Source organism: Pseudophryne corroboree, chromosome 8 (genome assembly GCF_028390025.1).
Source record: "Pseudophryne corroboree isolate aPseCor3 chromosome 8, aPseCor3.hap2, whole genome shotgun sequence".
In the NCBI taxonomy this organism is placed as follows: domain Eukaryota; kingdom Metazoa; phylum Chordata; class Amphibia; order Anura; family Myobatrachidae; genus Pseudophryne; species Pseudophryne corroboree.
The window spans coordinates 74,489,423-74,503,074 of NC_086451.1; the positions used below are offsets into that span (position 1 = coordinate 74,489,423).

The 13,652-nt window shown below is 47.6% G+C and overlaps 1 protein-coding gene across 1 annotated transcript in view; it reads right to left on the bottom strand.

Annotated features, from left to right (window-relative positions):
• The window catches only part of HMCN2 (hemicentin 2), a 491,624-nt gene that overhangs the window by 82,721 nt on the left and 395,251 nt on the right, over positions 1-13,652 (bottom strand). The window contains exons 67-74 of the mRNA XM_063936681.1: positions 10,514-10,611; positions 9,493-9,771; positions 9,170-9,360; positions 8,443-8,524; positions 8,177-8,313; positions 6,783-6,924; positions 6,557-6,701; positions 6,060-6,187 (exon numbers count right to left, since the gene is read on the bottom strand). Coding sequence (XP_063792751.1) covers positions 6,060-6,187; positions 6,557-6,701; positions 6,783-6,924; positions 8,177-8,313; positions 8,443-8,524; positions 9,170-9,360; positions 9,493-9,771; positions 10,514-10,611 — 1,202 coding nt within the window. The remainder of the gene's footprint in view (positions 1-6,059; positions 6,188-6,556; positions 6,702-6,782; positions 6,925-8,176; positions 8,314-8,442; positions 8,525-9,169; positions 9,361-9,492; positions 9,772-10,513; positions 10,612-13,652) is intronic.

Genomic DNA, 13,652 nt, shown 5'->3' on the forward strand with positions numbered 1-13,652 from the left:
TGAGGCATGCCGTCCTACTTGGCTAGAATCAGCCTCTGGAGGGGCCGAGAATGGAATTGAGCATACTCCACCATGTCGAATGCTGACACCATGAGGCCCAGCACCTGTATTGCCGAATGTATCGACACTTGCGGACGAGAAAGGAAGCAACGAATCCTGTCCTGAAGCTTCAGGACTTTCTCCTGAGAAAAGAACAACCGCTGGTTGTGAGTGTCCAATAGCGCTCCCAGGTGCACCATGCTCTGAGCAGGGACCAGGGAAGATTTCTACCAGTTGACGAGCTACCCGTGGGCTTGTAGAAACCGGACAGTCATATCCAGATGATGTAGGAGAAGTTATGGGGATTTGCCAGGATTAACAAGTCGTCCAGATACAGCAGTATCCTGACCCCTTGATGGCGGAGTACCACCGTCATCACCGCCATAACTTTGGTGAAAACTCGCGGAGCCGTAGTTAAACCAAAAGATAATGCCTGAAACTGGTAATGGAGGTTGCCAATCGCAAACCTCAGGTATTGCTGATGTGACGCTGCTATAGGAATATGCAGGTAAGCATCCTGTATGTCCAGGGAGACCATGTAGTCCCCAGGTTCCAAGGCCAGAACTATAGAGCGAAGGGTTTCCATACGGAGCTTGGAAACTTTCACAAACCTGTTCAATACCTTGAGGTTGAGAGTGGGCCGGGAGGACCCATTCGGTTTCGGGACCAGAAACAGCGGAGAATAGTACCCCCGGCCCCTCTGAACAAGAGGCACCTGTACTACGACTCCTGTATCCAGGAGGGTCTGTACCACTGAATGTAGTGTGTTTGCCTTTGTCTGGTCCAAAGGGACGTCTGTCCGGCAAAATCGATGAGGGGGGCGGTTTTTGAAGGCTATGGCGTAACCTCGAGTGATGACTTCCCGTACCCAGGCATCTGAAGTGGTCTTCAACCATTCCTGGGTAAACCCTAGAAGCAAGGGGGAGGCCCGCCCCGTCATGCAGCAGGCTTATCGGTCTTGGAAGCTGGCTGACGGGCAGCCCAGGCTCTTTTGGCCTTCGGCTTACCAGGTTTAGAAGTGCGGGCCTGCTTGTTGTATGCCTGACCTTTTGCTTTACCTGAAGGACAAAAAGGGCGAAAGGAAGTACCTTTAGCCTTCGACACAGAAGGAGCGGTACTTGGCAGACAGGCAGTTTTGGCAGTAGCCAAGTCAGCTACTATCTTATTTAAGTCCTCCCCAAACAGAATATCTCCCTTGAAAGGGAGTACCTCCAGGGTTTTTCTAGAGTCCAGATCCACAGACCAGGATCTCAGCCACAATATCCGGCGAGCCAGGACTGATGTAGTAGAGGCCTTGGCCGCTAGGATACCGGCATCAGAAGCCGCCTCTTTAATATAGTGAGAAGCTGTGACAATATACGACAAGCATTGTCTAGCATGGTTAGAAGAGATTTCAGCTTCTAACTCTAGGGCCCATGCTTCAATAGCCTGTGCAGCCCATGTTGCTGCAATAGTGGGCCTTTATGCGGCACCCGTGAGGGTGTAAATCGCTTTCAGACAATCCTCCACACGTTTATCCATAGGCTCTTTTAGAGACGTGACGGTAGTGACAGGTAGAGCTGAGGAAACCACCATCCTAGCCACATGTGAGTCTACTGGAGGAGGCATTTCCCAATTTTTAGACAGCTCTGACGCGAGGGGATAGCGAGCCAGCATCTTCTTTTGAGGCACAAACTTCTTTCCCAGGTTTCCCCAGGGTTCCTGACGTATATCCACTAGGTGGTCAGAGTGAGGTAAAACTTGTTTAACCACCTTCTGACGCTTGAACCTATCTGGTTTCTTAGGAGGGGCACATGGCTCGGGATCATCCGTAATCTGTAAAATTAACTTAATAGCCTCCAAAAGATCAGGAACATCCACATGTGAACTACCCTCCCCATCAGCAGTATCTGTGTCAGAATCTGTGGGGTCAGTGTAAGTGCCATCTTCATCAGACGAGGTGTCAGTGACAGCAGTGGATTGTGAGGAGATAAGAGCTCGCTTAGAAGACCCCTTGGTCTTAGGCAAGCGAGGGTCAGACTTTTTAGTAGTCAAGGACTGGTTCAACTTCTTCAATTGAGCAGATAAATTGTCCGCCCACGGCGGGTTAGCTGCGGGGACCACATACGGTTGCACCGGCATAGGAGGTCCCATAGTGGGTGTTAGTTTATTAACTAGCGTATGTAGAAGCGTGGAGAAAGTAGCCCACGGTGGGTCATTATGTACCCCCGTTGCCACAGTCCCACTGGGGGGCAAGGAGCCCCCAGAACCAGAGCCCACAGCTGCTATAGTCTCCTCATAGGGATCTGTGGCTTCAGCAACAGCGGCAGCGTGTTCAGCCCCAGAACCGTTACCTTCAGAAGCAGACATGATATAACTTGCAGTATCAGGTAACACAGTACAATTGGCAGCAGCACAATACCTCTTACCCAAACCCCTGCGCAGTGTAGTCAGCACAAGCAGAGATACAGGAGAGATATGGTGACTAAAATCACAGAGAAAAATACGTATTTGAGTATATCTTGTGAAAATCCTATATAATTATAAAACCTGGCGCACCAAGCCCCCTCAGGTTATAGAATATAGGGATAGCAAGTTGAGTGAGAAACACGAATGGAAACCCCTCAGCAAGCTAATGCACACACAAATATAGTCACAGTTAAGCAATGCAGAGGTTATTACTAACAATAATACTGCACTGGACCATCTTATATAGCTATGTAGTCAATAGATATAACACTGCACAGTAAGAACTGGATGTATATCACAGGGTACTTGTACCAGAGAACCCTGACTAAATGCACTCTTTCTTAACTAACACTGTCTAATTTACATGTAGAATACTTAAGTGTCATGTAAAGTCACAGCGCTGACTACCAGGCGGCTTTACACAGGAGGATTTGCCCAAGCAGTCCCAGGAACAGTGTAGCTGAGAGAAATGGCGCCCAGACACTGACAGGGAGTGAGGGAGAGACAGATATGCAGCTCCAGGGCGGGAACATTTGCTGGAAATGGCGCCCTGGGGCTGGGGCTCCAGGTCTAAGCCTTATCCCCCTGCTGGCAAAACCACCGGGTACTGCGGGCTACTAGTAAAACGGTTTTAAGGGAAAACCTGACCTGCACCAATGCCCTGGTGATCTAGTGGGATCGCCTGTACTGCCACAGTGTCCACCGCCAGCGCGCGCGGCCCGCCTCCCACTGACCGCGCCGGATCGCGATAAAGTACGGGTCCTGCGAGCGGGACCCACTCACCACCTCCCGAAGTGCGGCCACGCGATCCCGGAGAGCCCCTGTCGTGTGTGCCTGCCGTTAGAAGAAAACCGGAGCCTCCAGCTGTAGTTACCCAGCAACCAGGGCTCGGGAGTGTACAGCGCCGCTGGGGAGAGATGGAGCTGCAGCAGTGAATGTCACTAGACATGTACACACTGCTGCAGCCCTTGAAGTCTTCACTTTTCTTCTCAAAAAGATCTTCTTAGGGCTGCCCAGAGCAGCCCCTCTGTTTTGTGCCTGCTATCTGCGGCACCAACTACAAAACTGAGCTCCTGTGCAGGAAGGCGGGGTTATAGAGGAGGCGGCGCTATGCATTCTGGGAACAGTCAAAGCTTTTCAGCCTGTTGGTGCCTCAGATCAAGATCCTACTCTCCACCCCTATGTCTTTCCTTGTGGAGCCCAGTGTACCCCGCAGCAGAAAAACCTTTAGCTTTCAAAATCTCAGTATCAAAAGTCAGACCTTTAAGTCAACCAGGGAAAGTCCTTATGTAGAGACGGATCTTGTTGTAACAGGTCTGGATGAAGTGGAAGACACCACGCTGGACCTGCTGACATTTTGAGTATGTTTGCGTACTACGACTAGCGTAGCCAGTCTGGAGCCACTAGGATTACAGTCACCAGTTAATCCTTGGTGCACTTGAGCACCCGAGGCAACATTTGAATCTGAGGAAACAGATACGCTAGATGAAAATCCCATGGCACTGTCATGGCATCCACTGCGAAAGCCAGTGGGTCTCTGGATCTCAAACAAAACTGTGGAACCTTGAAGTTGTGTCAAGAGGCCATGAGATCCACTTGAGGAACAGTGACCAAATCCGGAGTGAGCAAGAATTGACCTCGAAGGAGACGATCAGAAACCAGCCACCAATGAAGAGATTGATGAGTGCTGTCAAACAGAATGAGAAACTGAGATGAAAGGGATGCTGAGCATCCTGACCAATTTTGGAGAATTTCCCACTGGAATTCCCAGATGAAAGGGATGCTGAGCATCCTGTCCAGTTTTGGAGAATTTCCCACTGGAATTCCTGTGAGTGTGAACTCTGGAAAGAAAACTGGAGACAGGTGCCTTGCCTTGCCTGACAGCCCACGCACAATACCCCAGAGTCCACCTGTCCACACAGTAATTTAATATTCCAATGGGTGCAAGTGAAATACAATTCCATAGTAACGCATTTTGCGGGTTTGGATTTCTTCATTACAGTCCCCACAGGACCTCGCTATATACAGTGGACACAGGCAGAATAAATCCCCAGATACAGGTCACTGAGTAACTGTACAATTTCTCATAACAGTTGAGGCAATAATAGTAATAAAACATGCAAATACTTAGCATTCCTTAGAGGCTGACAGTTGCAGAGGAGAGGAGCAGAGCTGAGACTTGCACCAGTTAAAGAGTAAAGTGTGCAGGCTTATGAAGACAGCATGGAGTTTCACTTCCTTTCTTCCTACACAGCAAGCAGGCTTGTACCATTTTCTGCGGCTCTGTACAGAGGAGATCAGTAGCTATAGATTCTGCCAACCACACCGTGGCTCCTGTTAAAAGTGCTATTTCCTATTTGGGGGAAAGCACTTCGTATTGCCTACACCAGCTGCCAGTAAAGGGCACTCTTCCTTATATGGAGCCAACCCTGTAAAACCTGGAAAGATGGCGCCACCATCCAGGACATCACTGGCCACCCAGCATCCTCTAACAGGGTGAGGGCGCGCACTGTCCCTGGGTCCAAGCAGTATCTGCCGAGACCGGAGTATAGCGCACATATATATATATATATATGAAAGAAAAAGAAAAGTAAAAAGTATATACTAGGAGAGCTGCATAGCAGCCTTCTAAACCGTGCACTATCTCCATGAGGCACCAGTTACAGTTAAAGTGTCAGCTCCAGCCCCAAATTGCAACCCCATAGTCCAGTGTCGCCCAGCCTTGCTGACCGAGAAAAATTGGGATAACCTTTACTATATGTGACAGTGCTTGAAGGTTTTTTTTTTCTCATTGGACAAAGTGTGTCTAGAAATATGTTTCTAGACACACTTTGTCAAGGCCAAAGTACAACCAGAAGTTGCACCATGAGTTTTCGTAACAGTATAAAATGTGACCCAATATTGGCCACTTCAGACATGGCGCAAAATTCAATTGTTTATATGGTGTGACAATAGTTGTATATGCCCTTGTGCAAAGCAAGATACGCCCCACATTTTTTTTGTTTCATTTCAATAATCTTGCTCCACATAATTAAGTCTCATATTTGCACTATTTTGTAAAATGAGTTACAACTAATGCGCATGCTCCTTGTTGGTAAACTTGAGCCCCACCCCACCATACTTCTGTTGGTTATTGAAAACATTTGAATCCCTGCCATTTTGTTTTGGAAATCTAGGCATTTTGAGGTAAACCTAGGTGTACCATTGTGAATCACCAGAGATGATTTTGCCATGCGCCTTGTCTTTTTGTACTACATAATGTGATTCAGTAGTGGAAGCCAATTTGTGGCCAAGCTGACAGAATTGCAGTCTGCTTTCAGTCATTTCTCCTGCCCAAGGACAGTCCTAGTGTATATGCGTGCTGACAATGATTGCAGCTGGATCCGCCAGCGTATGGACTCTCATTGTTATTGATTTAGCGTACAGTGTATACACAAGACTTACAGCTTCCATATTAACCACAGATCACACTGAAAAGAGCAAATCTTTCTTTGAGAGATATTCTTGTGGATTCTACTACATTGAACAGTTTTTGGCCCAATTAGTTAGAAGTTCGCAATCATAGGACTTACCAAAAACCCGAAGCTCCACACCACGATGGGCAACTCCTGCTGAGTTTGTGACTGTGCAGCGATAATACCCAGAATCCTGCAGTAAAGCCTGGGGAATGCGCAGGGAGCCATCCCTAAGGAACTCCAGTCTAGAACAAGAGATGAAGCCTAGTTAGTGCTAATTGCTTAAAACGGGTGGTCTTCAGTATGCCGGCGATCGGGCTCCCGGCGATCAGCATACCGGCGCCGGGAGCCTGACAGCCGGCATACCGACACTTATTCTCCCTCGTGGGGGTCCACGACCCCCCTGGAGGGAGAATAAAATAGTGTGGCGCGCGTAGCGTGGCGAGCCCGCAAGGGGCTCATTTGCGCTCGCCAAACTGTCGGTAAGCCGGCGGTCGGGCTCCCGGCGCCGGTATGCTGGTCGCCGGAGGCCCGGCCGCCGGCATATCGTAGTGAACCCGCTTAAAACACCATAGGTGGAAGAAGAACAACACCCTCAGATTTGTATACATTACCTAGACATCTCCACAGAGAGCTGACCGCCATCCTTCCTCCATGTTACAGTTGGTGGAGGGAGCCCCTCTCCCCTGCAGGGTAATACGGCTGATTGGTTTACATGTGCACTGACCACTGAGGGTCCAGGCAGGATGGAAGGTACAACTAAGACACAGGAAATCATGGTATCATAAAAAACCAAGTTACACACAAGTCTCTGCCCAGTCACAATGGATAGCCACTCACCTTGTATCTCCACAATGAAGTTCAGGCTGCTTGTGCCTACTGGGTTAGTGGCTACGCAGGTGTATCCTCCGCTGTCCGAGGCCTGCAAGTTGTGAATCTGTATATAACGACCCTTAGATAGAACCTGCACTCGTCTGTCCACCTGGAAGGGAAAACAAAATAAGACAAAAGAAAAAAAAAAACACAGCAAAACCTCAGCAAACCATAATCATAATAACTTACATTTACATCTAATATCTAATCTGCAATAAAATATTTTAAAAGAATTATAGATTTGTAGATCTCCAGGACGTATTAACCAATACCATAGCTGCATGTCCCTACACAACCTTTCCACTGGCACAACGGAGTACGTGATTTTGATTATACAAATGAAGTTTTTCAAAAAGGCATAACTCATTTTTAAATGTAGAACAACCACTGCAGTGCTAGATAATACAATCCAAACAAAACAGCATAAGGTTAACTAAAGGGGTATTATGGCCCTCCGATATATTTATCTATGCAACAGCCCTTGAGCATGTATTTATAAACTAGATGCTGCCGACCTGCTGTCCCATTGAAATTCTTTAGAGCGCTGCTTGCTCTGTGTTTTTATTCATGCACTTATCATCATCATTGGTTTTCTTGTCTGTTTCTTCGTTGTTTATTTTCAGTGTTTACTGTAATAGAGGAGTCGTTTTTCCTTATGCCTACCTTACCTCCCGGTCTTGACCAAAGGGGACTGCCCTACTGTCTAATGTTTTGGGACTTTAGTCCTTGTTTCAGTGACAGCTGCACTTACCAGCAGCAGTGGAGCATGGCATTTAGGGGAAGGGGGCTGGGGTTGGCCCAGTGCTTCCATAGAGCTGGGCACATCCCTAGCTGGATGTTGCACACCCCCACTGTAACATGGGTACTATGGGTACTCTATCAATAGAGGGAGCTCCTAAAAGCCAATGAGGCAAGGCACTTTCTGCTTCATTTACATGAAGGTACTTACAATACAAACGTTTGGTTTGGTCTGGTTCACAAATGTCTAGTTAAACCCTTAGGTGCCAGTAATACTGTACACATATTGGCAGGTCTGATCCTTCCAAGGGGATGTAGTTATGTGAACGGCGTTCTCCTTACAATACCTCCCCCTACATCCCGCACCCTCACAATCCCGACGGTTGGCATGCCAACCAACAGGGACTATTCCCACTCGTGGGTGTCCACGACACCGAGCATGCACCCCTGCACACCTCTTTGAGGACTTTGTAACGGCACAGTACACGGTACTGGGCAGCTGGTCACGTGCACTTATGTACTTTTCTCATAGACATGGCCCAAATTAACATCTAAACTTACTTATGGTTCTTAAAGAGCCACATTGGTTATTACATAGTTCTTAAAAAGTATTTCATAAGTACCTGGAGGGGTGCCTCTCCTCTGAACCACTGAATGGTTGGAGCAGGATCTCCTTCCATCCTACATTCAAGAACCAATTGTCCTCCAATGGACACTGAGAGTGACCGAGGTTCATTAGATCCAATGACACTGGGAGGGACTGAAGAAAACATTTGTACAAGTCAGGAGAATAACTACCCTATTCCATGTGAGCCGAAGCAGGGCTTGATGTGTACACAGATTGTTTTGCACAACAGTTCATATTCTGTACATATGCTTCATAATTCACCTTTCAGCCGCACCCAGGTGGCCATCGCGTCTCTCCCAGCTGTGTTACTGGCCACGCACACATAGACTCCAGCATCCTCAGCCTACAACAGAGACCAACAGAGAAATAAACCTCTATGAGATGGATTCAGACTCCAGGCGTTCCACCGATGCCGGACAAGATGGAGACATTTTTTGCTACTGCGCATGCGCCTTATGTCTGTGCAGAGTCGCAGTTATTATTTCAGGTGCACGCAAGGAGAAGTGTATCGGAAATGCAGTGGTCTGTTTAATGAGCAAGTTATGGGAGTGACACTTGACAGCTCACATAGGAGACCATAGTCAAATGAAGAATCTGCACTTAGAATAGGGCTGGAGCAGGTTTTGATGATGCGACCGATGGTGGCGTCTAAAGACGTACCATTTGATATTACAGTGTAAGGACACTGACAGTAGGTGCCTCAGTCCTTGCACATTTGAACACATGGATGTACAGAGGGGAAGGACTTTGTATCGACATTTGCATAAAGTCACAGACAGTAATCGCCAATGGGCGTGCTTCTGCATCTACCTCTAGATCAGGCACTATACAGTATCTCATATATTCTCAGCAATAGGACCCCCAGGAATGAACAGATGAATGGCTGCACACTGATCCCAATGCCTTACTACCATCATGTGCAATATTGTGACCTGGCAGCTATGCGGCCATAAAGAGACAGGGGCAGTGGGAAAATCAGTACTCATACCTTCACCCGGTCTATCCGTAAAATGGTTCCATTTCTGGTAAGTAAATCTGGTCGTGGCAAAGGTAGCCTGTCCTTCTCCCAGGTGACCTCAGGGACAGGAATACCAACTGCATTGCACACTAGTTCCAGAGGATCATCCATCGAGACTGAGACCTCTGTGGGGAGAGCAGGACCCTCGATCCTCGGTGGTTCTAGAAAACATGAAGTCGGTAATTGCTAACTCCCATTCCGCCCACACTTGCGGAGTAATGAGAGCAGTGCCTAAGTGTAGCAATGATTAAGATTAGATTAGGCCCAGTCAGGAGGTTGTCTCGTGCACATACCTAGAACTATAAGGCGGAAGTACTTGCTAACTTTCCTGGCTATATTCAGAGCAGTGCAGGAGTAGAGACCCGAATCACCGGCGTGGACAGATTCCAGGTACAGTCGGGTTCCCAAGCCGTTGGGCAGTATGTTACTGTGAAGGTTGAGCGGCTCGCCATCTTTCTCCCATGACAGTGAAGGTAGAGGAGAACCATGAGCTTCACAAGTGAAAGTCACTGAAGATCCTTTGACTGCAGTGACGTCTTCTGTGCCCTCAGATGTCTCCTCCACCGGCAAGGCTGGCATAGACAATAAAACATTAAAACATGAACATATTCCATACCATCAATAGTACCAATGTTATCCAATAATATAATACACTACATTCATTCTTTCTAGCTGCTTTTGTTTTAGCAACTGTCCTTAGCCCTTTATTGAGGCTAGGCTAGGGAAAGTCTCTCCCGCTCAACTTTACCAACGTCCTCATCTTTTTATCATAATCATTACCCAATCACATGCCCTATGCCCCATATCTTCCTTCTCCCATACCAACTTTTCATTCAGTTGATGCAAAATCCCATCCCACACCTCAGTAGCTCCACCTCTAGGTCACGCCCATGCTTGTTCCTCTTACCACCTTCTCACTTTGACGGATGATGTATCAAGCCTTTGAGAGAGATAAAGTGGAGAAGTAGGGTATGAAATGACAGAAGTTGGTTGCTATGTGCAGCTTCTCCACTTTATCTCTCTCCAAGGTTTGTTACATCTTCCCTCAGAGCTTACATTTAGGCAAGCAGGACACATTTGGTGATAGGAGTAAATCCAATAAACTATGAAATTTGGTGTTGGTATAAAAGCAATCAACAAAGCATAAAACAAGGGACTATCTACTGGTCTGTAACCATAGATGAGGAGCTATTTATCCAACAACTGGTTTATTGGCCTGTATCACAGTCTGCAGATTAATGCTGCCATGCAAGCTATTCCCCCAGCACTCCTGTCACATATACCCTTCTGCAGATAATAATGCTGAGGGCTTACTCTCAACCAGCAGGGTAAAGGTCTTCTCTGCGGATCCAGCAGGACTTGATACCACGCAGGTGTAAATTCCGGCATCCGAAGCCTGCACATGGGATATCCTGGTAGATGAAAACAACAGAGTTAACAGCCCCATACGGATGACGGAACCCTATAGCAGAAAGGCCCCAGTAGACCACATACCTCGGCTGTGCCATCTTTCAGCCGTTCCCCAGCTCCCATCCTCCCCCTTTACTCCCTGCTATCCCTTTACTCTGTTACCCGTAGTGAGGGCCAATAGCATGTCGGAGAAGGGACAGACCATTACTGATTTTATATAAATGTTGTACAAGGGCAATCTAATGACCATGTTATGGGGGGAGATGTATAAAGCAGTGATTAGAGAAGTGGACAAGTTGCCAGTAGCGGCACTTGCTGGGGGGCGGTACACCTGGCTGATAAGGGCCAGATGATTCTTTTTTTTCTCATCATTATATATATATATATATATATATATATATATATATATATATAGACCAATGTAAGGTACCTTCAACTATTGACCATAGGAAAGGAACCAGGCGGCACTCCAAGGGTTTTGTTCAAGCAAAAAAGTTTGTATTGCTGTTGTCACGTTGCACTTTTTAGCATAGCACCTTGAAAAAAACGCCGGATGGGCGTTGAAACGTCGGTGGTTTGCACTATGCTGGATTAATTATTTTTGCACTGTCACTTTAATACAAACTTTTTTGCTTGAACAAAACCCTTGGAGTGCCGCCTGGTTCCTTTCCTATGGTCAATAGTTGAAGGTACCTTACATTGGTCTATAATTTCTGGAGGAGGGCACCCAGGTGGATGACATTGTGTTTGGGAGTGCCATAACGATATATGGATATATATATATATATATATATATATATATATATATATAAAAGAATTTACTCACCGGTAATTCTATTTCTCGTAGTCCGTAGTGGATGCTGGGAACTCCGTAAGGACCATGGGGAATAGACGGGCTCCGCAGGAGACTGGGTACTCTAAAAGAAAGATTAGCTACTATCTGGTGTGCACTGGCTCCTCCCTCTATGCTCCTCCTCCAGACCTCAGTTAAGGAAACTGTGCCCGGAAAAGCTGACAACAAGGAAAGGATTTGGAATCCAGGGTAAGACTCATACCAGCCACACCAATCACACCGTATAACTTGTGATAACCATACCCAGTTAACAGTATGAACAACAACTGAGCCTCAGTAACAGATGGCTCATAACAATAACCCTTTAGTTAAGCAATAACTATATACATGTATTGCAGAGAGTCCGCACTTGGGACGGGCGCCCAGCATCCACTACGGACTACGAGAAATAGAATTACCGGTGAGTAAATTCTTATTTTCTCTGACGTCCTAGTGGATGCTGGGAACTCCGTAAGGACCATGGGGATTATACCAAAGCTCCCAAACGGGCGGGAGAGTGCGGATGACTCTGCAGCACCGAATGAGTAAAGGCAAGGTCCTCCTCAGCCAGGGTATCAAACTTGTAGAACTTAGCAAATGTGTTTGAACCCGACCAAGTAACAGCTCGGCAAAGCTGTAAAGCCGAGACCCCTCGGGCAGCCGCCCAAGAAGAGCCCACCTTCCTTGTGGAATGGGCTTTTACCGATTTAGGATGCGGTAACCCTGCCGCAGAATGAGCTTGCTGAATCGTGTTACAGATCCAGCGCGCAATAGTTTGCTTTGAAGCAGGAGCACCCAGCTTGTTGGGTGCATGCAGGACAAACAGCGAGTCAGTTTTCCTGACTCCAGCCGTCCTGGCTACATAGATTTTCAAAGCCCTGACTACATCCAGTAACTTGGAGTCCTCCAAGTCCCGAGTAGCCGCAGGCACCACAATAGGTTGGTTCAAATGAAACGCTGACACCACCTTAGGGAGAAATTGGGGACGAGTCCTCAATTCTGCCCTGTCCATATGGAAGATCAGATAAGGGCTTTTACATGACAAAGCCACCAATTCTGACACACGCCTAGCCGAAGCTAAGGCCAATAGCATGACCACTTTCCACGTGAGATATTTTAGCTCCACGGTCTTAAGTGGCTCAAACCAGTGGGATTTCAGGAAATCCAATACAACGTTAAGATCCCAAGGTGCCACTGGAGGCACAAAAGGGGGCTGAATATGCAGCACTCCCTTAACAGACGTCTGAACTTCAGGCAGTGAAGCCAGTTCTTTTTGAAAGAAAATAGATAGGGCCGAAATCTGGACCTTTATGGACCCCAATTTTAGGCCCATAGTCACGCCTGACTGTAGGAAGTGCAGTAATCTCCCCAGCTGGAATTCCTCTGTTGGGGCCTTCCTGGCCTCACACCAGGCAACATATTTCCGCCATATGCGGTGATAATGATTTGCTGTCACATCCTTCCTAGCTTTTATCAGCGTAGGAATCACTTTATCTGGAATGCCCTTTTCCGTTAGGATCCGGCGTTCAACCGCCATGCCGTCAAACGCAGCCGCGGTAAGTCTTGGAACAGACAGGGCCCCTGCTGTAACAGGTCCTGTCTGAGAGGCAGAGGCCATGGGTCCTCTGAGATAATTTCTTGAAGTTCTGGGTACCAAGTTCTTCTTGGCCAATCCGGAACGATGAGTATAGTTCTTACTCCTCTCTTTCTTACTATCCTCAGTACCTTGGGTATGAGAGGAAGAGGAGGGAACACATAAACCGACTGGTACACCCACGGTGTCACTAGTGCGTCCACAGCTATCGCCTGAGGGTCCCTTGACCTGGCGCAATATTTTTTTAGCTTTTTGTTGAGGCGGGACGCCATCATGTCCACCTGTGGCCGTTCCCAACGGTTTACAATCTGCGTGAAGACTTCTGGATGAAGTCCCCACTCTCCCGGGTGGAGGTCGTGCCTGCTGAGGAAATCTGCTTCCCAGTTGTCCACTCCCGGAATGAACACTGCTGACAGTGCTAGCACGTGATTCTCCGCCCATCGGAGAATCCTTGTGGCTTCTGCCATCGCCATCCTGCTTCTTGTGCCGCCCTGGCGGTTTACATGGGCGACCGCCGTGATGTTGTCTGATTGAATCAGCACTGGTTGGTTTTGAAGCAGGGGCTCTGCTTGACTCAGGGCGTTGTAAATGGCCCTTAGTTCCAGTCTATTTATGTG